This window comes from Meles meles, chromosome 7 (assembly GCF_922984935.1).
Source record: "Meles meles chromosome 7, mMelMel3.1 paternal haplotype, whole genome shotgun sequence".
Taxonomy (NCBI): Eukaryota; Metazoa; Chordata; class Mammalia; order Carnivora; family Mustelidae; genus Meles; species Meles meles.
The window spans coordinates 74,268,877-74,291,763 of record NC_060072.1 but is presented as its reverse complement, the minus strand read 5'-3'; the positions used below and the strand labels follow the sequence as shown (position 1 = coordinate 74,291,763).

The following is a 22,887-nucleotide window of genomic DNA, read 5'->3' as shown; positions in this document are numbered from 1 at the left end:
ATCCAGCCAAGACCAAGTTCACTTACCAAGGAGAACAGCGGACATCCAGAAGAGGAGAAAGGAAAGCATGGAATTCATGGCTTTCTCCCATGATTCTTTAGTCTTGCAAAGTTAATTAATTTTTTAAATTTTATTGTTTTTCTTTTGCTAATTTTTTAAACTTTTACCCTTTCCTCTTTTAACGTTTTTTAACTAGTTTATCTTTTTTTTTTAGATTTTTTATTTATTTATTTGACAGAGAGAGATCACAAGTAGGCAGAGAGGCAGGCAGAGAGAGAGAGAGAGAGAGAAAGAGAGGGAAGCAGGCTCCCCGCTGAGCAGAGAGCCCGATGCGGGACTCGATCCCAGGGCCCTGAGATCATGACCTGAGCCGAAGGCAGCGGCTTAACCCACTGAGCCACCCAGGCGCCCATAACTAGTTTATCTTAACAATACCTTTCATTAAAAAAATATTTTTTATACCTTCATTATTATAGTCATATTTTATCCATCATTGTATATAACTTTATTTTTGTATACACATAGGGTTTTTTAATATAATATTAATAATAATGATAGTCATAATAATTCTCAGTCCCAGTCTATAGAGAAAAGGGAGAGAGAAACCATTGCAATAATAATAAATGCCTAACTTTCCACTTAGGGAAAGAGAAGTAAAGGTCAGATAACTTTCTAGAAAGATTGAAGAAGTGCTGAAGTAACCAAATTCAGCTCATGTTAAAGAAAATAAATATCCCAACTTATCTCCCAGGAGTCTTCGAGAAACAACCTCACCAAACGGATCATTTACCAGACATCCTCCCACCTAGGACCTTACTTTGGACTATATTCTGTTTCCATGTTACTTGGAAGAATCCTTTGTCTCCCTTTCTAAAATAAAGCTCCTTAGACTAGAACCTGCTTCATGTTCTCTCCACGAAGCTAGAAACCCAAATTCTCCAACTAATACTTACTAGGTGCAACCAAGCCTTGAATCTGAAGCCACGGCAGCCCCCAAACTGTCTTCCCATTAGACTAAGAGGAAACACAGCCACCTCCTCCAACTCACCTACCTATCTTTCCACCTCTACATCTACCCCTCTCAAATCTCATCCCAGTCTGGCAGAGGCTGAATACCAAGTCACTGAAAACCCATCATGAGGGAGACCAACACGCTCCACACCAACTGTATGTAGACCAAATCCACCCACCCCAATGTAAACCAAAATCAATGTAGATGTAGACCCAAACATTTTACTTCTGCCCCACAAAATCATACAAAGGTCCTGCTGGCAGCAACAGTAGGCTAGTATCATTGCACCGCTATTGAGTAAGCAATCAGATAGCCAGAGGTTCTCTAGAGGCTGTATAGACTTCATATTGTCCAATATCATTGTGGGATGTTATGAACAGGTACGTTTTCTCAGTCCTTCTGGGATAATGTCATTAAAGACATAATGTCAGTAAAGATTGCATTGAAATGCAATCTTCCTCATTCATGATTTGAAACATTTCTAGGATTAGTTTCAGTCAGAATCCAGTTCTGGAAATTCTTCACATTTCCATCACAGCAAAACAAGAGATCCGTTTGACAAATCAGAAAAGCCTAAGCTTATGCTTCTAGAGGATTTCAGAACCTAGATGGGCTACCAGGAAGAACCAGAATGAGATTTTCCAAACAGGAAGCAGAAACAGCTGGGGTTTAGAAGGGATTAGAAAGTGATGGATACACAGATGTCAACAGTGATAATCATTTTCTTTTCTAGTTCCCCCTATGATTCTCTACTCCATTTTCTCAATCCTGAATCCTGCCAACACAGAACACCTAATAAAAGTCCTCAGGAGAGGGGCAACTGGGTGGATCAGTGGGTTAAGCCTCTGCCTTTGGCTCAGGTTGTGATCCCAGGGTCCTGGGATCCAGCCCTGCATCAGGCTATATGCTCAGCAGGGAGTCTGCTTCCTCCTCTCTCTGCCTGCTTCTCTGCCTACTTGTGATCTCTGTCTGTCAAATAAATAAATAAAATCTTTTTTTAAAAAAAAATTCCTCAGGAGAAAGCAGTAGAAAGTAATCCATCTGTCCAAACATCTCATTTTCCAAACTATAGCTATAATGTAGGGGAACACTGATCCACAGTCATTTTGTCCAAGAAGACTTACAAAGAGCTTTGTTTTTCCCCCAAATGCTTCCTTTCCTTGTAAGCACAGAATCCAGAAATCCATCCAGGGGTCCCATGCATCACTTTACTCTGTGTCTGCTCTTAGACTAGAAGTTGTGAGTGGTTAGAGCCCATGGCTCCTCCTTCCAAGAATCTCCTGCCAGTAGAAACCCTCAGTAATACACTGCACACAAGGCAGCTTAGGAAAGGCCAACTGTCTCTCTAGATATCTTCCATCACATCTTTAAGTGTGTCTGGTCCCACCGTGAGAGTACTCGGCTATCTGTGTCGCTCCATCCTGTCTCACCAGGCTTGGCTTGGTTCCTGAAATAGACCTCAGTGTCTGCTCCACACCAGCATCTCCTTTGGAAAGTTAATTGTTTTGTTTTGTTTTGTTGCAGGAAAGACACCAGATGGTCTCAGTCCTATGAAAGTTGTATTCATCTCAAAGACCTGAGCTCTTCTCCAAATATAGATCCATAGTACTTCTCCACCAAGACCCACCTGCCACACCCCAGCTCAGGCAACATAATCTACAAGGAAGATTCTCTGCCCCCACTGTTTTTTTATTAACATATAATATATTATTTGTTTCAGGGGCACAGATCTGTGATGCCTCTGTCTTACACAATTCAAAGCACTCACAATAGCACATACCCTCCCCAGTGTCCATCACCTAGCCACCCCATCCCCCCCACCCCCTCCCCTTTTAAGGGACACTATGTATACCTCTTCCTAGTTCTTTCTCATCCCCACCCTTTTTTGTGATTTCTGTGACAATCAAAGAAAAAAAGGACAAGGATAAACCAAATGAATATCATCCAAAAATCATACTTATCGATTTGGAACATACTTAGTGAAGAAATTGGCCTTTACACATGTTTTGTTTTAACTAAGGTTAAAACAAATCTCCCCTCTGGAATCACATAACACATATCACTTGATAACAGAGAGAAGTAGCCCAAGAACTGCTAGAGGCCAAGAAACACAATCTAGAAATCAACATTTGCCACATGTAATAAAACAAAACAAAACAAAACAGGTATCCTGCATGGATAAGTGTTGTCTGGGCTTCTGGTGTGGGGGTGCTGCCCGCAGTGTACATGGCAGTATGGTGTCACATAGTAGAGAACAGTTTAAGGCTCCAAGTGCCTTCCAAATTAAAAGAGTTGCAAATATGTTTTGTGATAAGAGGCAAATTGCCTCTTGGTGACTTAGCGTTTTAATGACCACAAGGCAGCCACACCCCAGGTGACCATGGTAATCTTTCCTCCTACAGCCTCATCTGGCCTATACTCCATCCCCACCATAACATTTTTAAATTAGATAAGAAAGGCGGGAAGGTACACTTTCAGCAGCTATAAAATTAGGCAGTTAGCTCCTTGAGACTGAAGGGAGAAGACCCCAAATCCTCTCTGGTGATGGGGACACCCTTATCACACTGGACCTGCTATTCTGCAAAGTGCACACCAAAGTCCTCCCACAGAGACTTTCAGACTCTCCACTGAAAAACGAGGCAAAACCTGAAGGAGGCAGCAAAGCCCCATGGAAAAAATCTTCATTCATTCCAGGAACATGTGTAAGCATACTGTGTGCCTGTGGGAAAGACAAGGATGAAGAAAGCAAGCTCTGTACCAGTTCAGAAAGGAAAGACTAGGCAGGAGGACAGGACCTAGAGGTGGGAAGGACCCAGGAGGAGAAGCATCAAGGAATAACCTCCTGTAACTCATAGTTTACTCATCAGAGTTGAGAACCTTTCTGGGCTGGAGGAGAAGAGAGTGTAAGCCTCCATATCACTCTGACCCCAGTAAACCTGCCTGCCCTTCAAAATTCACAAGGTAGTGGTCCACACCTCCCAAGCCAAGGTCTAGCTTTGGTGCCATGAATACCATCTGCTCCAACCCCACACAGTTTCTATAGCTACTGGCATTCCAAGGCCAGTCTTCTTCCTCCCCGGCTTATCTCAGTTTTCCTGCCAACTCTACAAAAAGGAGAAATTACTTACCATGGCTTCTTCTGCCTCAGAAGGAAATGCAAGACAAACCCAGGAAGAGGCAAAGAACTTGGCCAAGCAGAGTCAGGACTAGGAGTGGTGCTCACAGGGTGGTGCCTGGGAGTTAAGGTCCAAGGTAGGTTGGGCCCTCAGGGAGGAGGAGCCTCAGGAGTGTGAGCACTGACAAGGCTGGGTCTCAGGAAGTTGGGGCCAAAGGGCTTCAGAAGGGGCCTGGGAAGGATGTGACAGTAGGAAGGAGGTGGTTTAGCAGGAATCCTGGAGCAAGGATAAAGATGGATGATGGAAGACCAGTGGGGCCCTGTATGGGTGAGGGGGTGGAATGAGGGCTCAAACTGGGCTTTGCTGGAGACTTTGTTGGGAACAAGATGCGAATTTAGAAGTAAACAAGATTTCCAAGGTCCTGGGTGTGGAGGAGGTCAAGCTGGTAGGAGAGTGTGGGAAGCCTGGTGGAGCCTGGCCTGTGGTGATTTGGAGGCCAGTCCCAATTCCAGCTAAAGATCCCACTCAGCAGTCCTGTAAACAAGCATGGAAGCACCTCCCCCCACCCAGCAGCCTCTCCCAGCATATCCTATAGGTTCCTCTACCACCACCATCCATCCTGGCCCCTCAGCCACGTTTCCAATCACACCAGGAATAAAACTGAAAGGGACCTTTCTTAAGTTTTACCACGATGGATTTCCCGAGACAGTCACTCAGCGTTCACAGCTTATTCTGACTGAATGAGCCTCGAGCCTTGTGCTGGAGGAAGTAAACATGTGGTCTCTGCCTGCAGAGATTCCTGCTCTAGATGATTATAATGAAGGGATCCCAAGACCCTGGAACTGTGACCAAAGGAAGGTGCTTCCTCCTTCACAGAATGTTAATCTTCAAACAGAGGCAAGACTTCTCAGAGGTGGAGAAGGCGGGAACTGCTTAGAGACCCAGGGCTGAATGCACAAGTGATGGACCCACAGTCCATGGGGTCACAAGGAAAAGGGGGCAGCGCTGTCTCTACTTGACACTGCTGACACGCCTCTAAACCCTCAGTTATGTGCCTCAAAGACATGGGTTAGAGGTGGAGGGAGGGGAGAGGAGGGCAACAGCAGGTTCCTAAAGGGACAGAGTCTATACTAACTATGCTAAAACAGAGCATTGAATTTGAAGAGACCACGTGCCTCCAGCCCCCACTGAGCCCCGGAGACCCCACATTAGCAGAGGCCCTGATCCCTCTGTTCCCTTGTAGTCTATTGCCCACCCTAAGGCCCCATGGAGAAGGCATCCTCCTGAACTCCTTCTAGCCCCCTCAGGAGCATGCCTAGACCCCCTGCAAGCTGGAGCTGAGTTCCAGACCCCCTTCTTGGCCTCCCAGGGCTGTTCCCAGATTCCATTCCAGGCGGTTTCAACGCCCTCAACCACACCCCAGTACCAAGACCAAGACCCTCAAGGTGCACTTGCTCCTAGTTCTCCCTGCTGCTCAGGAGTCCCAGGCCATCTCTGCTGCCCTTGCTGCTGTGCCCCTGGCACGTTGCACACAGTGCACACAGCGGCTCTAAGGAGTCCCCTGCCACCTCCACTGGTGTTGTCGACCACTGTATAGGCCGTGTCCATTTCTGCCACCACCATCAGGGCAGCTACCACTGCTGCCTTGGTAGCCACAACCTCGAAAGTCAACACGACCGGGGTCTCATCCATCTGGGAGAGGAAGACGAAGAGCAAGGAGCCCTAAACATGTGCATTGTGCACTAAGGAGTTTCAGAACACCTACAGGATCCAGAGGCAGAGGCCATGCACCCAGGAGCCAAGGATGGCCAGGTCCCCTGGTTGCTATGGAGATACCCACTGTCTGTGTGCCTGAGCCTCCTGAGCATCCCCAGCTGAACAGATCTACCAGGGAAGGGATGGACGGGGTTGTGGGAAGCGGAGAGACTGCAGGGGCACAGGGACCACAGGTGGCAGGTGACAGTAACCATCTCAGGTGGACGCACCTGGGGGAGCACACCTGTGAGAGGTGCAGCGAACCTTCCATGATGTCTTCCATCTGAAACCACAGAAGCTATGGCACTGGAACTAGGAGCCCTGCCTGTGCACGGTGTGCCTGCAGCGCCACAAGCACGAAGACCCCGTGAGCTACCGCGAGTGCGCGCAGGACAGGAGGCGCAGTGCACAAGCCCTACAGCCACTCGCAGTGTGACCACAGCGTCCCCTCAGCAGTCACGATCCACAGTGCCCTCCACAGACGACCCTTCGCATGTGACATGTGTGATAGCTTTTGCTATGAAGGACCTACTGCAACACACACGGTACCACACGGGGAGAAGGTACAGTGTCTTGTGTGGCAAGATGCTAAGCGCCGCTCCTGTTTCCGACCACACGCAGGTACACTGCTGGGATGTCACCCTGTCTGTGAGATCTGCAGCAAATGTAACCCTGAGCTCTGTCCTAGGACAACAGTGGTGAAAGGGGCCCAGCAGACCTGACCCCACACACCTGTCCCCTCGGTTGTGCTGAAGCCCCTGGACTGTGGGCAGGGGTACAGAAGACAGGAGTGGCCACTGCCCTTGCCCCTCTCCTCTCTACCCCCCTGCCCTGCCCTTCCAGGTCTGTGAGCCTTCTCCATGATGCTCCTGCTCCCCTCCTTCCACAGACCTCCCACTACTGTCTGCTACCCCCCAGGGAGTTACTGCTTTTGTTTCTTACCAGGGGGAGAGACAGGAGGAAGGAGGGGAATTATAGATTCTGTCCCAAATACGGAAAGGCTAAGATTGGAGAAGGGGAGAAGCAGGGAAGAAGTGCCTGCATTTGGTGAGGTGGTGGAAAGGAGAGTGGAGGAGGCAGAGGTGTGAGTCAGAGATATGGGGAGAAGCTGAGAGACACAGATAAGAGAAGCAGGGAGAGAGCTGGGAGGGGTTGCAGAGAGGGACCAAGGGTGGGGGAGGGAGACAGCACAGGACACAGACAGGAGGAGATGTGGGGAGACATTGACAGGCTCACAGGGTGAGACTCAGACAGATGTGATGGCAAAAGAGACCCTCAGATACTGAGGGAGGGGCGCAGGGAGGGCAATAGCCAGAAGGGTGACCTGAGAGCAGACCCAGTCCTGGGACATCTCAGACCACAGAATATCTGTGGATAGGGAGGGTGGAGAGGCAACGTTCCAGAGAAGTGCTGCAGAGAAGACCTGGGCACAAACCCCCAAGGTTCATCCCACTCCCGTGCACACTTAGAAGTGTGATAACGTTCAGAATGTCCAGGGCTTCCATGTAATAACACCCAGGAGCTCGTAATTACATTTCTTCTCCAAGATGAATCTTTTAGCTCCTCCTTCCCCATGGACACACATCTTTTATGAAACACAGTGAACCACATCCTGGACATTTGAAACTGCCTCCATAGAGATGGGCTCAATTGCAGCAGAGGAAATTTAGAATCCACTTTGAAAAGGAGTTCCCTTGAAGGTAGGGTAGATTAATGCCAGGACCTGAGAAATACACACACACACACACACACCATGCTCACAGGGGCACCGACTTCTTCAAATACCTGTGCACACACATCACTGTCTAACACATCTCAGGGCTCCCTCCAGGGGCTTTAGTTCCAATCCCAGCAACTTCAGAACCCCAGCCCAGCTGTGAGCATCTGCCTCCCTCCTCTCCCCTTCATGCTGGTGCCCCAGTCCAGTTGTTTTTCCTACCAAGCTCAGCTGTCTCCTGCCTGGCATAGGCTTGGCTCTTCCTGCTTCAGAGGCAACAGAGAGCTTCTCCTCCTCTTCTCCTCCATCCCTGCCCTGCTGGGTTTCCCCTTCTACACCACCTCCTGACTCCCCTCCTCCAGGCAGCCTTTCCTGAGGAACTCACTGGCTCTGATACTGAATTTGCCCTGCTCCTATGCACCTGTGGGTGTGTGCTGGGTAAGTGTCACCTGGTTACTCTGCATATGAGTGGGCAGGGAGGGGACTGTCACTCCTTAATCCAGTATTTCAGGCAAATGCCAGGCCTTCCCTCCCCACCCTCCCATACTAGGTTGGGATGTTCCTGGGAACTCTGCTACCTGGTTGTAACAAACACACAGAAAAATGACACAGGGCTCCAGCAGCCACCAGGAATGTCCCCTTCTGTCACAGGCTGCAAGTGTCACCTTCACAGTGACCTTCAGAGTCATGTGGGACGAGGTACATCCTCCACTGTCTTCCCACATCCACCTCGTTTTCCCCTGGAAAACATACTTCCCAGTGGGGTCCTCACCACCTTCTTGAGCCTCGGAGACCACTGGACCCGCTATCCTTTAGGAACACCCATGTGCCCCTGGTGAGGAGACTCAGAGTGGCCCTGCAGACTGGGAAGGGATCCCCACAGACGAAGCCAGCATGAGCCAGCCTCCTGCAGGGGTTGCTCTCAGAACCAGTGGGAAGAAGGTGGCAGGCACTGTACTGAACCCAGGAGAGAGGGACAAGGAGACCCTGAGAAGCATGCATGACCACCTCCCCACTTCACCTCAGGGTTGTGTCAGCCCAGCCCAGCTCTCTGAGGAGACAGAAGCCCTGCTTGCCTCCCCCCTGCCCCTGATCTGCTTCTCCACAGCCCTGCCTCCCCCTTCCCCCTTCCCCCTTCTCCCTCCTGCAGTGAGAGGCACCCTCCCTTCCCCTGTCTCTCCTTCACTCTTGCCTCCAGCAGTGTCCTTCTCCACCTCTGTCCCTCTCTGTCCTCTGTCCCTTTCTCTGCTCCCTTCCTTACTCTCAGCTTCTCTCCTGCTGATCTCAGTCTTGCCTCTGCCATTTCTTTCCCAGCTCAGTCTGTCTCTAACCTGCATCTGGTTTCTGTCCAACCACCCCACCCCTCCCACTCCCTACTGTTCAGAACAGGGGGCACAGATGCAGGAATTTGGGGGGCCCCCTTCAGCACGAGAGGACTCTCTGGCTTTGTGACTAGAGCTCTGAACTGCTGGGTTCCACGCACACCCACCCATGCACCAACAAACATACACAGAACCCTCTCTGTGCACACTTCTCTGGCTACTCACCCTGGCCTCCTGTCCACAGATCTGTCTTGTGCTCTGGGTCATGGCTTTCCACCCTCTGAGCCCATGTCCAGCCTGTGTCTCTGAGTCCCTGTCTCTACTATCATTAGCCTTGCATATCTCTCTGCATCTGTCTTGGATCTGTTGTTCTGGTCTCTGGAGGCTCCTCTCTTTCCTCTCTCCTGTTTCTGGGTTGGTCTCCCCGTCTCTGTCCGCATCACTGCGTTCCACTGACCACTGTGTGTCTCTGTTGACTATGTGTGTGTCTCTAGGACTCTCCAGGGCACTCAGACTGGCTCTGCCCTCTTGGTCCCAGTCTGTAGGACCTGGATGCAGTACTGGTCCTTACTGTTTAGTCACTGTGTCAGTCTTTCCTCCTCCTCTTCTTTCCAGAGCTATCTCCTTTATCAGAGCATGGGCTGGGGGTGAGGGCTCAGACGGGATGCAGCAGGCAGCCCTTTGTGTGGAGGATGGATGGCTGACCATCTAGGAGACAGCACGGCTCCACTGCATCACTCTGCTCCTCACAGAACATTCTCCAGGACTCCGGATGCAGGTCTCCTCCTGCCTGCTGTGCTTGCTGGTCAGGCCCCAAGGCTTGTCCCTGACCTGCCCCAGTGCATCCACTGGGAGCCACGGGAAATTCTGGAAGGGCACTCCAGGTCCTCTCAGTCAGCTATGTTTGAGTCTTGGGCATTCTGAGAGAAGGAGTGAGGACAGGGGTTAGGCTGACTGGAGCTGCTTTCTGAGGGGTGAGGGAGTTGTGTGCACCACAGAGAGACTGGAAGCTCTGCCTCTGCATCCCACAGGAGAAGTGCCCAGATGGTCCTTGACCCCTCAGACAGACACATATGGACACTCAGGCCTGGGAGGAGCTCTTCCCACATCCACCTCGTTTTCCCCTGGAAAAAGTACTTCCCAGTGGGGTCCTCACCACCTTCTTGAGCCTCGGAGAACACTGGACCCACTATCCAGTGTTCTGGATAGACAGGTCTCCAAGTACAGGACAGGGAACAGAAAGTATGTGCATCCCTCCTTTACCCCCTCATGGCACGTGTAACCTGTCCTTGCCCAATGGAAGCTCTGCATAAAGTCATTGGCTCCTATTTCACCAGTTGTCCCCAAATCAGTGGAGCTCAGTCCATTTCAAATTTCCTTCCCACCCCCACCCCCACTGACTCACCCTCAGCCCCTCAGTATCTGCCCCCAGGACAGTGTCTCCTGCCAAGCTTTCCCAGCACCACAGGGATCAAATCCCAGGCATCCCACCCCCTCCTCCTCCCTCATTACCTGTTGCCCTTCCCTCATCCTCTCCCCCCAACTTGCTCATCCAATACAGCTTGGTCCCCTGGGGGTCTCTCTAAAGACAGGCTGTCACTAATGAGCACTGAGCACTAGAAGGGGAGGGCCAAGGGCAGCCTGGTCGGGGGACAGGACTCCAGAGCTAGAGATAAGGAGTGCTGCCAGCACCTATCACATATGCTATCTCCCTCCAGCATCCCTGTCTACTCCCCCCTGGTTCCTGCCAGTCCATCCCCCACTGAGGCTACTTGACGAGGTCAGGGGCAAATTCACAGAAGCCTAGAATCATAAGGCGTGGTCTGCTCCTGACCCATTTTCTCCAGGAATGTCAAACCCCTGCCATTTTCTTTGAAAACTCCTGAGGACCCTGGGACCTAAGGTTGTAGATGGAGCCCAAGGGGAAGAGAATTTGCTCTCTCTGCTCAATCTCTTCATCTCAACCCTTTGTCTCCACGGCCCATCCCCCAAATCACAACTTATACTTTGGGCAATGGCAAAGAGGGTGAAATCTCAGGAAGACGTTCCCAGCCTTCAGGAGATGCTGATGTCTCCAGAAACCAGAGATGGGGGAAGATGGACTTGGGAGACCAAGGATCTCTTTTTGTGATAAATGGAATTTCCACCAGGGGGCAAGGGACAAGGCCCTGAAGACTTGAATGGAAGCCTTTCAGCAGTGACCTGCGAAGAGCTTGGGGGCCACAAGAGGGCAGCAGAGAACAGTACTTCCTGCAGAGCCAGCCCTGGGCCCTGGGCACTGAGACAGAGTGGGGCTGCCCTGGCTGGGGAGTGGGACTCCTGCAAGAATCCAGGAATTTCAGAATGTAGCAATGAGGGAACAAAAGGCTGGCAGAGGACAAATCAAAAGCTGACACCCCTCAACCTCTCCCCACCCCCAAATCCTTGGTGGGACATGTGTGACATTCTTTAGGAATCTCCCAACTATCTTAATGTTAATACCTTGCTAAGAAGGGAAAAGAACCTTGACAATGACAAGGCGTCTGGTATCTGGTATCCTGTAGGTCTTCTTTAGCTTATGAAAGTTCTATTGAAACCTTCTTTTGCCTTACCCCATGGTATATAACCCGCCATTCCTCACAACCCCAGGGCAGCAACTCTTCCTGCCTTGGGATCCTGTCACCTTGTTTTGATAAACCACCATTTTGCACCAAAGATGTCTCAAGAATTCTTTCTTGGTCATCGGCTCTGGACCTCACTCCATCAAACCTCACTAATATTCTAAAACTTCATTATTTGGCTCCCTAAACATGGGGCTTTGAGTTTTTACATATGGACTCTGAGCTTTGAAGCAAAATTGGTGAGTACATTCTCTACTCTTCCTTTACTCTCATTTCAGGAGCTTTTCACGGAGTATGGTCTTATTGGAACACTTTCATGTTGATTGCTGAGGCTGAAATCCTCTACCCATGGCTATTCTACAGGTAAGGAGAAAGCCTGCCTTTTGGCTGGAAGTCAGTACCTTGGCTGGAATGGTAATAAGACCCAGAAACTTGATGCCCTCTCTTTATCCCTGTTCTTATAGGAAGCTGTCTGCTTGGGGCACGGGACAGCCACCTAAGTCACCAGGATGGCTGCCAATCTTAAGACTCCCAAGTGAAGTTTCACCCTGACTGATCTAATGTGTTCCCCTCCACATCCCTGGTCTAGCCACTTCTGGCCACGGGACCTTCACTGAGAGCCGGCCAAAACCAGTACCCAATTGAATTAAAACCCAACAGGGGACTGTTTTCTAAGGAAGTTGGCTGTAAGGACCACATGTGTTAGAATGTCACTTAGACCATATAAGACTTCAATTCAATATTTACTGTTCCTTGTCAGTGTCCTCTACTAACTACTTAAAACTACAAAATTGGGTAATTTCCCCTTGCAAAATGTTTCTAGTATTTTCCATGGTTTAAAAATGACAGGGCAATAACACAACTTCCAGAGTATAGGATGGCACAGTATCTTAGTCCATTCACCAAACACGCATCTGTAGCCTAGAATGCGATGGGAGAGGGAAGGGATGCTGGTACCTTCCAGGACCTTTTATGTCAGGAACACCTTCTGTTGAAGGCAGGATGGTGATCAATAGCGATGTCTTCTTTGAGGGATGACTCAGGTGGCTTTTAACACCTGGAACCTCTAAGTATCCTGTGTGGGATGCCAGCCAGGAGTTGGGGACTTTCTTTACCTTTCTGGGAGCATGGCTCCTCTTCTGCCTCCAAGGATTCTCCCTTGGTATTCCTTTTGAACTGGAATCAATTCAAACTGCAAGATTTAAGGAAGAAAAAATGATCTCCTGTAACACTGAATGAACGCAGTACTTCTTAGGAGGTGAGGAAAAGTGGCCTGTAAATGGGACATTAAGTTTCAAGTCAATGTATCAGTTAGGCTTCTTTTGCAAGGAGAAGGGCAAATGGACTAAAGTCCTGTACATCCAAGACTTTATGGCCCTAAATCAGGATCCAGACCTGTGGGCCTCTTGTGGAGTGTGTCTAACCCTCAGCCAGGTTAACAGACTTCCCTCCCCCTCAATATATTGGATAATGATTGTCTAAATAGGCTGATTCCTCTTAATGAAACTGGGGTGTTGGAGGAATTGCCGACCAGTCCGAAGAAAGAGGACACTGACTCTATGGTTATCCCTCCTCTTTATAAACCCCAAGACCCCTCTGCTCCCAGCCCCACTGGACATACCAGGAGCGGGATTCCCTATCTTCTAGGAGCTCCACCTAACTGTGGGATACTTCTTCCTAGGGAAGTGGCTAATGGAGAAGTGGGCACAATTAGGGTCCATGTCCCAATCTCCACGGCAGACCTGGCTCTGGTAAAACAAAATTAGGACGGTATTCTGAAAATCCCGCTCAATTTATTGAAGGCTTTCCAGAAGTATCTATTATGTTTGATTTGACCCGGAAGGATACATATATCATTTTAACTCATTTTTGCACCCCTGAGGAAAAGCAACGAATCTGGGAGGGAGCACAAGAGTTCGCTGGTGAACTGGGAATCAGAGGTAGGGGACGTTACCCAGCTGGGGGTGATGCTGTCCCTACCACCTAACCACACCAGAACTATCAGGAGGATAGTCCAAGGAGAAAAAAATGAGACCATATTGATGAGGGAGCGGGAGGCTGGCTAAGGACAAAGCAAAAGCTGGCACCTTGCACCCTCTCTTCATCCACTCCCCTCCCTAATATGTGTAGCATTCCTCAGGCACCCCTGACCACCATAAACAAATAGTTCCCCTGGGTTTACAAATGTCCTAGAGATCTACAAACAAAGAAGTTACCTTGTGCTATTGATAATTTCCAGAGGCAAATAATTGAGTTCCTCAAGCCCTAAGGTCACCCTCCCCTCCAAGCACAAAACTGAAGGAGGCTGAGATAGAAGGAAATGTAAATATAGTTAAATCTCTTCTGAACCTAAATCTCACTAACAAAGACACTTGATAGCAGGATTGTGACATTCCACCAGGAATCTCCCAACTATCTTGATATTAATGGCTTGCCAAAAGACAACATTGATCAAGCCTGAAGACCTCAGGGATACTTCAGGCACCTTGTAGGCCCTCTTTAGCATATGAAAGCTCTGTTGAAACCTCCTTTCCCCTCACCTTCCCCAATTGAAACCTCTCTTTCCCTCTTGGTGATCAGCTCCAGACCTCAGCCCATCAAACCTCACCTAGGTTCTAGAACTCCATCAATATGATCCCTTGTTTAATAGAAGGAGTGAAAAAATGATTTTCAAAACTTGCAAACTTTGATGAGCTTCAGGAAGTTACCCAAGGAACTGATGAAAATCCAGGTCTAGTTCAGGGATGATTGGTAGAGGCCATCTATAAATATATAAAATTCAGACCTAGCCTCACCTGAGGGAGTAACCATACTCAATATGCATTTTAGAGGTGCCTGGGTGACTCAGTGGGTTAAGCCTCTGCCCTTGGCTCAGGTCATGATCCTGAAAGACCCCCCCCCCTCGCCAACTAATTAGCTGCTCCTTTGTTATGTAAAGAGTACCCCTGCCTGCAAAGACCCCCCAGGGTTGAATTCAATGTAACTGCTTCCCCCAGGGTTGAATTCAATGTAACTGCTCTTCTGCCTTTCTGTAACTGCCTGGCTTTTAGGATGTAACTAACTAACTGCTCTTTTGCTTTTCTGTAACCGCTTGGCTCCCTCAATACAATGTTAGTTGGTAACTTCATAATAGCTGTTTCTTAGCAAGATAGGGCACTCCCTGCAAACAGCTTTCTCGTAAGATATGGCCTAATACCTGACCACGTAGGCAGGGGGCCGCATAGTCACATTAGTCACGTAGGCAGGGGGCTGCATAGTCACGTAGACAGGATACTTTTCTGCTGAATCACAAGGCCTAACTTCCCCTCTTTGTTTCCCTTTCCCGCCTTTTTCTTTGCGCGCGCGGGTCTCCCAAAGCCAATCCGTAAACACCAAGTATGCCTTTTTCAAATGTTCAAATTGTCAGCCAATCAGCTCCGTCTCATCCAAAACTTGTTTGTACCTGTCTATAAAAACCCTGCACCACTCCAGCCTGGTGTGCTCAGCTAGCAGGAGCTGCTGACCACCCGCAGGCACCCGTGCTGCAATAAAGAACCTCTTGCTGTTTGCATCCTGTGGCAGTGTTGAATTCTTGGGTAAGGGGATCCGCGGGTCTTTCAATCCCAGGGTACTGGGATGGAGCTCTGCACCAGGCTCACTGCTCAGCAGAGATCCTGCTTCCTCTCTCTCTCTCTCTCTCTCTCTCTGCTTGCCTCTCTGCCTACTTGTGATCTCTCTCTCTCTGTCAAATAAATAAGTAAAATCTTTTTTCAAATATGCATTTTATAAGAGAGTCTATACCTGACATCTACCAAAAACTAGTTAAAGTGGCTTTAGGCCCTCAAACTCCCAACCAACACCTACTAGAAGTACTGACTGTAGTCTTTAATAATAGACTTCTTGCCTTAAGGCAAGAAAAGGACCAGAGAACTAAACTGCAGGGTAAGATAGGTGCTCCAGTAATGGCTACCACTATTGCAGATTCCCCATAGCACCAGACTAACCAGGAGCAAAAGAAAAGGCCGGCAACAGACAGAAAACTAGGTAAGTCCCAATGCTGACATGTGGCCAGATCGGACACTGGAGCAGAGAATGTCCAAACCAGTGCTCTCCCCTAGGGCAGTGTCCTGTCTCTAAAGAAACAGGACATTGGAAGAGAGACTGTCCTCATCTCCAGAGAGAGAGGAAGACAGAAACTTACTTCCCTGCCTGAAAGTAGAAACTGGAAGGAACTAGCATGACAGGGCCCTGAGGTTGGTCTGGATCCCTTTGACATCAAGATGACTGAGCCCCGGGTTACCCTGGATGTGTGAGGTAAGGTTTTTGATTTTCTTGACACAGGAGCCACTTACTCTGTCCTTATTCAGCACTCTGGCCCTACTTGTCTTTCTAAGCTCTAAGCTTGAAGTTGTTGCCATAAGGGGGAGACTAAAACATGCCATCAGACAATGCCCTTAACGGGTAAATATCAAAGTCAGTTGGTCACTCATGCTTTTCTAGTCCTTCCATCTTGTCCCACTTCATCACTTGGATGAGACTTAATGTATAAACTGAGTAGCCGATTTGCTCTTACTGTAGAGGGGTACAGCTTGTTCCCTTCAATGTCTGGAGACCTAAACCATACCCTACCATCCCTTCCAATGTCTGGAAGGAAGGAAACCCACAGATCTGGGATTGTGATATCCCAGGATGGGCTCTTACAGCCCAACCAGTTAAAGTGAGCTTAACAGACCCAACCAATACACCTCATAAAAAATAATACCCTCTAAAAAATGAGGCCAAAGCTGAGTTACAATCACTTATTGATAAGTGTCTGAAACATGGTATTTTAAAGCCTTGTCAATCTCCTTATAACACCCCAATTTTACCAGTAAAGAAGCCCAATGGGGACTATCGAATTGTACGAGACTTAAGAGCAATCCATGAGGCAGTAACGCCTATTCATCCCATAGTGCCAAATCCATACACTATTCTCACCCACGTCCCTGGTGACACCAACTGGTTTACAGTGCTTGACTAAAAGATGCCTTTTTTTGCATCCCACTAAGTGAGAGATGCAGCCACTATTTCCCTTTGAATGGACCTCACCTTCAAGCCCACAGGCTGCTCAGTTAACCTGGACAGTCTTGCCACAGGGATTTAAAAACAGTCCTCACCTATTTGGAGCTGCACTCAGCAAACATCTCCATGATACATCCTTGTCTGAAGGGACAAGAATTCAATACGTAGATGACATTCTGATCTGTAGTGCCACAAAGGAGACAGCTGATAAAAATTCTTTAACTTTACTTAATTTCTTGGCAGATAGAGGGTATCATGTATCCCCTAAAAAGGCACAAATATCTCAACAAAAAGCACACTATTTAGGATATGAACTAACACCAGGTCACCGTATTCTATCTACTGATAGAAAAAAAGTCTATGCTAGATCTTGAGACTCCAGCTATAAAAAAACAAAAACAAAAACAAAAAAAACAAAAAACTTTGCACTTTTTTCAGTACGGCAGGTTCTGTCGCCTGTGCATTCCTGGGTTTGGACTCTTAGCCAAACCATTGTAGGATTCAATTAAAGGCCCCAGTGAGGAACCCATGCTCTGGACTAAAGATCAGCAGACAGCCTTTCACACATTGAAATCTAAACTTCTGTTAGATCCAGTTTTGGCATTACCAAATTTGGAAAAACCTTTCACTCAATACAGAGCAGAAAAAGAGGGCCAAGACTTGGGAGTTCTCACCCAAAAATTAGGGAATGAAACAAGGCTGTTGGGCTATTTTTCAGTCACTTGACCATGTAGTCCAAGGGTGGCCCGCTTGTCTTTGAGCGGTGGCTGCCTCAGCCTCCCTCATAAAAGGAGCCTCAAAGCTCACAATGGGACAGTCCCTGACTAATGAACTCGCATCAGGTCCAGTGTGTCTTAGAGACCAAGGGCCACCAATGGATGACAGGAGGCTGCCTTACTAAATACCAGGCTATGCTTTTAGATACACCTGAAGTAATACTTAAAACTTGTCAGACTTTAAACCCAGCTTCTCTGTTGCCTGGACCTGACCATCGTACCTCTATAGAACATAACTGTTCAGAGATCATTGATCTTGTCTATTCTAGCAGGCCAGACATAAAAGACTCCCTTATTAAAAATGCAGATGACAGTTGGTTTACTGATGGCAGGAGTTTCATGGATAAGGGAGAAAAAAGGGCTGGATATCCCATAGTTAGTCTGATTAAAACTATTGAGGCAAAACCCCTTCCAATATATATTTCTTCCCCAAAAGCTGAAATAATAGCACTTACCCGTGCTCTTCAATTGGCAAAAAGTCTAAAAATTAACATTTATACTGACTCTAAATATGCCTTTCTGGTAGTACACGCTCATGGAGCTATTTGGAGGAAAGGGGACTGCTATCAAGCCATAACTCCCCAATCCAATGTGGGCCTGAAATCATGACCCTTCTTGAGGCTGTACATCTGCTCAAGGTGGTAGCTGTAATTCACCTCAAAGGGCATCAAAAGGATATGACTTTAGAATCTAAAAGAAACAATTCAGCAGACCATGCAACCAAAGAGTCACCAAAAAGTAAACAGATATTGTGCCTTATACCAGGCTTAACTCCAGTGGAGTCCATAACTCGAGTCTATTCAGACCAAGAGATTCACGTAGGTCAGGAGCGAGGATATACTAAAACCCCACAGGACTGGCTTGTGAACAATGAGGGAAAATCTTTATACTCAAAAATAGTCAATGGAAGGTAATGCAGGGCCTACACAAACTTACTCACTTGAGCAAAGATGTCTTAAAATACTTAATTTGAAATATATTTGATGGAATAAATGTAATAGTCACAATAAAACAGGTCTGCCGATCCCGCATTGTCTGTGCCAAAGTAAATCCAGAAGGTGCAGCTTGCCCTTCCCCTCTTTTAAAACCAGTCTAAAGGCATGGATCCTAGCCATGAGAGGAGTGGCAACTTGATTTCACACAGATGCCACCTTGAAAAGGCTGTAAATTTCTATTAGTGTTTGTTGATACCTTCACCAGATGCGTCAATGTCTTTCCATGTAAAACTGAAAGAGCCATAGAAGTAGCTAAGATTTTGTTGGAGAAATTATTCCTAGATTTGGCTTTCCTCAATCTCTTCAAAGTGACAATGGTCCTCCTTTTACCACTCAAATAACTCAACATAGCCCAAACTTAAAAATTAAATATTTCTTGCATTCAGCCTGGTATCCACCATCCTCTGGGAAAGTAGAAAAGAATAATCATACCTTAAAATGCCATCTTTTTAAACTTAGTCTAGAAATGCAGTAAAATTGAGTGACTCTCTTGCCAATAGGGTTTCTTGGGATAAGAACGGCTTCAAAACAATTTATAGAACTGGGAAAGTAGAAAAAGCTAATCATACTTTAAAATGCCATCTTTTTAAACTTAGTCTAGAAATGCAGTAAAATTGAGTGACTCTTTTGCCAGTAGGGTTTCTCAGGATAAGAATGGCTTCAAAACAGTCTCTAGAACTCAGCCCTTTTGAGTTATTGTACAGAAAACCATTTCTTTCTGTGGATCTCTTATTAGATGAAGATTATAATGCTTTATTAAATTATTCTCTGGAAGCTGGTTTAATTCATAAGTTACTCAATGACTATACTAATCATACACTCCCAAAACCTGGTTTAACTATAACTGAAAACCCACCCCATGTAAATCCTGGAGACATGGTTTACTTAAAAAATTGGAAGTCAGACACAGCAGAAAACCTAAATCCAAAATGGAAAGGCCCATATTGGGTCATACTATGTACTCCCACTGTGGTAAAACTAAAAGGACACTCTTCTTGGGTCCATATATCTAAAATAAAACCTGTACCTCCTTCACAGGAATGCAGTGAGCACACTAACATGCTTTCTTACTCCTGTGAACCCACAGAAGACCTCAAACTCCTCTTCAAATGAAAGTGACAGTTGTATATATTCTCTTTATCTTCCTTTCACCTATCTTAACTGACAATTCCTTTCTACAGTGAACACAGCATTTTGCTGAGCTACAAAATCAAACGGGTTGTTGGATATGTGGAATTTTGCCTCTGTCAAGTACATCTGGGTTACCCTGGTGGGTTTCCCCTTTACAGGGCACTGACTGGAACTCTCTACAGGATTGTATTTCAGAAATCATATATGGAGATAGTATGTATCAGGATAAGTCTATCACTAATCAAGATGTTTCTTCCTGGCCCATAATCAGTGAGACATGGAGTTCACCAGGACATAACCAAACTTTTTCATACTCTCAAGCTATTAAAGTCCTAACTGACCTTACAGGCCCACAAATTAATACCCACCAACCAGGGCCTGAGCTACAAAACCCTACTTATCACTATACTGAGGATGGCATATATCAAATTTGGGATACATATTTGTGGCTCAACCCACTATCAGACAGCTCAGTCAAAAGGCAGTTTTATGCTGTGAGCAAAGGAATCGTACATATGCAACTTGGGCAAATAATACACGACATCTAGGATGGCTATCATTAGAAATCTGTTCCCAAAGGGCGCCTGGGTGGCTCAGTGGGTTAAAGCCTCTGCCTTCAGCTCAGGTGCTTGCATTGAGCCCACCAACAGGCCCTCTGCTCAGCAGGGAGCCTGCTCTCCCCCACCCCCGCCTACCTCTCCACCTACTTGTGATCTATCAAATAAATAAATAAATAAAATCTTAAAAAAAAGAAAGAAAGAAACGTGTTCCTGAATAATAGTACTCCAGGCTAGTGACTCGTTTGCTACTGATTGGGTAAGGCGACCTGACATCAGATGATCAGCTCCAAATGGAACCCACTGGATTGGTGGAACTAACCTGTGGCCCTGCCTTCCTCGAACATGGACAGATCGCTGTACCTCAGGTTTTGCCTGGATTCATGGATGCATTACTAAAGCCATCACTACTCCAGCTAATCTCCCCAATTTAAAGCAAAGATAGACATGATCTGTTTTTAAAGGCATGATCACTTAACATCCATTTTTGCTCCATCTGTAGGACTAGAGGATGTCCTCTGACATGCAGAAGCCCTTAATAAATACACTGCAAAGACACTCAGTGATTTACTAAATAGCATCTCCTTGCTTAATATTGAGGTCACTTAGATGCACAAGGTGGTCCTACAAAATAGAATGGCTTGGACATCCTAACAGTCACACAGCACGGCACATGTGCAATTATCAAAACAGAATGTTTTGTGTACATCCCAGATTATCACAAAAATGTCACAGGACTAATAAAAATATGAATGCCTAAATTGGGGATCTACAAAATCCTTCTTTCTCTCTCAGCGATTGGTTAAGTTCCTAGTTTAAGGAGGATTATGGTCAAGAATTAAAGATCTTTTTATTGTGATGAAGTTCTAGAACATAGGTGAGGTTCGGTGGGATGAGGTCCGGAGCCGATGACCAAGAAAGGATTCTTGAGACATCTTTGGTGCAAAATCATGGTTTATTAAAGCATGGGGACAGGATCCATGGGCAGGAAGAGCTGCTGCCCTGGGGATGTGAGGAGATGTCTATTATATACCTGTAAGTTAGGGAGGGGATTAGGGATGGCGTAAGTCTCTAAGGAATTTTGGAAGCATGGTTTCTAGGACCTTGAGGGGCTAGCTATTGTCTGGGGAAAAGGTTCTTCATTACCAGTAATAAAACCTTCTCATGAGACCCTTTAGATGTGTATCAGTGGGCCATGTGCTTGGGAATGATTCTCGACACTATCTTGGAGATTTGAGATAAAGTTTCCTAAAGGAATTGTTAAAGTAGACTTACAGGATCCTGGTTGGGGGTAAGGGTCAGTCAAGCTAGGATTGTCCTTTGCCCTTAGCAAAGCCTCAAGGTGAGGGTAGTTGAGTCCCTACAGGAGGGTCACTCTGCCTGTTTCAAGGGCTTGTCAGTAGGTAAGGAAATTTAATAATTTTCTTCTGCCTCTGTTTCCCACATCAATTGGACTTCTCATGCTTATGGCTTTATTAATCTTAATGCCCTGCCTTCTTCAGTGTTTCTCTACTTGGTGCCAAGACACCGTTGCTACAATGACTTCATGTCCACAGATAATCCTTACCACTCAGAAAGATACTTCTTTACTGTCAGCCCTGGATCCAGCTGCCTCCATCTTTTGTAACTCCCCTACACATTCCCCAACTGACCAATGTTGACCCCACTAGGTAGGGACAACTCTAAGGTCCTACCCACCAGGAAGGAGTTATAGAAAATGAGACCATCAGCTTCAAGAACCTTAAAGATTTAAGGGTCAAAATTGTTCAAGAGGGAAATGATGATGGAGAAAAGACTGGCTGAGGACAAAGCAAAAGCTGACACCCCACAACCTCCCACCCCCCCCCCATTCCTGGATGGGACATGTGTGACATTCTTTAGGGATCTCCCAACTATCTTAATGTTAATACTTTGCTAAGAAGGGAAAAACAATCTTGACAATGGTAAGGCCTCTGGTATCCAGTATCCTCTAGGTCTTCTTTAGCATATAAAAGTTCTACTGAAACCTTCCTTTTGCCTTAAATCCTCCAACCCCATCCTATATAACCTGCCATTCCTCACAACCCCAGGGCAGTGACTCTTCCTGTCCAGGGACCTGTCCCAGTGCTTTAATAAAATCACCTTTTTGCACCAGAGACATCTTAAGGATTCTTTGTCATGGGCTCCGGAGCTCACCTATATTCTAAAACTTTATCAGTGGGACTCCCCTCCCGCCGCCCGTCCCACTGGCATCCTGTATTCCCTTCAGCCCCTGAAATGCCATCCCCTGTTCCAGCCCCCTTCTCTTTTCTGGTCCCCAGCCCTGGGGCTGCTGGCACAAAGAAACACCTGGCTTTTCCTTTATGGTTGGACAGCAGGTGAAATTCCCCCTCCCAGAGGTGATGGCTCACAGGGGCCCAGCAGAGAACTAGGGCCAGAGCTGGAATCCACGTGTTCTTGATTCCCACGCTAGGGTCTTCCCATTGGTGCTGACCTCTGCTCCTCAAAGAAAGCATACTTCCTAGGCTCCAGTAAGAAGTCAGGTCACTGGGTTTAAACACCCATGTCAGAGCTCCCCCTTCTCCACCTGACATATGCTTACACCCAGAACTGGGCACGGAGGACTGTCAACCACAGAGCACTCATGTAGGCCACATACACTGTGCTCCGTATACTCCCACTGTCAGAACACACCCTCTCTGCTCCTCAGAGCCCCACAACCTTGTCCCTCACCCCCTACTTCCTGAGCTTCAGGAAGAACTTCCCATTCTTCATCTGCTCATTGCCCTGTGTTTCCAGAGGCTCCTCCCATCTGCAGACAGAGAAGCCCCTTCCCCATTCTCATCTGCTCACTCCTACTACAGACCCTGTTTCCAGTTCCAGTGAT

General features: G+C 47.2%; 1 protein-coding gene across 1 annotated transcript in view; it reads right to left on the bottom strand.

Moving 5' to 3' along the window:
• Window positions 1–5,568: 5,568 nt before the first annotated feature.
• LOC123946370 (cationic amino acid transporter 3-like) overlaps window positions 5,569–22,887 on the bottom strand; it is a 63,625-nt gene continuing 46,306 nt past the window's right edge. Inside the window, exon 3 of the mRNA XM_046011810.1 lies at window positions 5,569–5,820. Coding sequence (XP_045867766.1) covers window positions 5,569–5,820 — 252 coding nt within the window. The remainder of the gene's footprint in view (window positions 5,821–22,887) is intronic.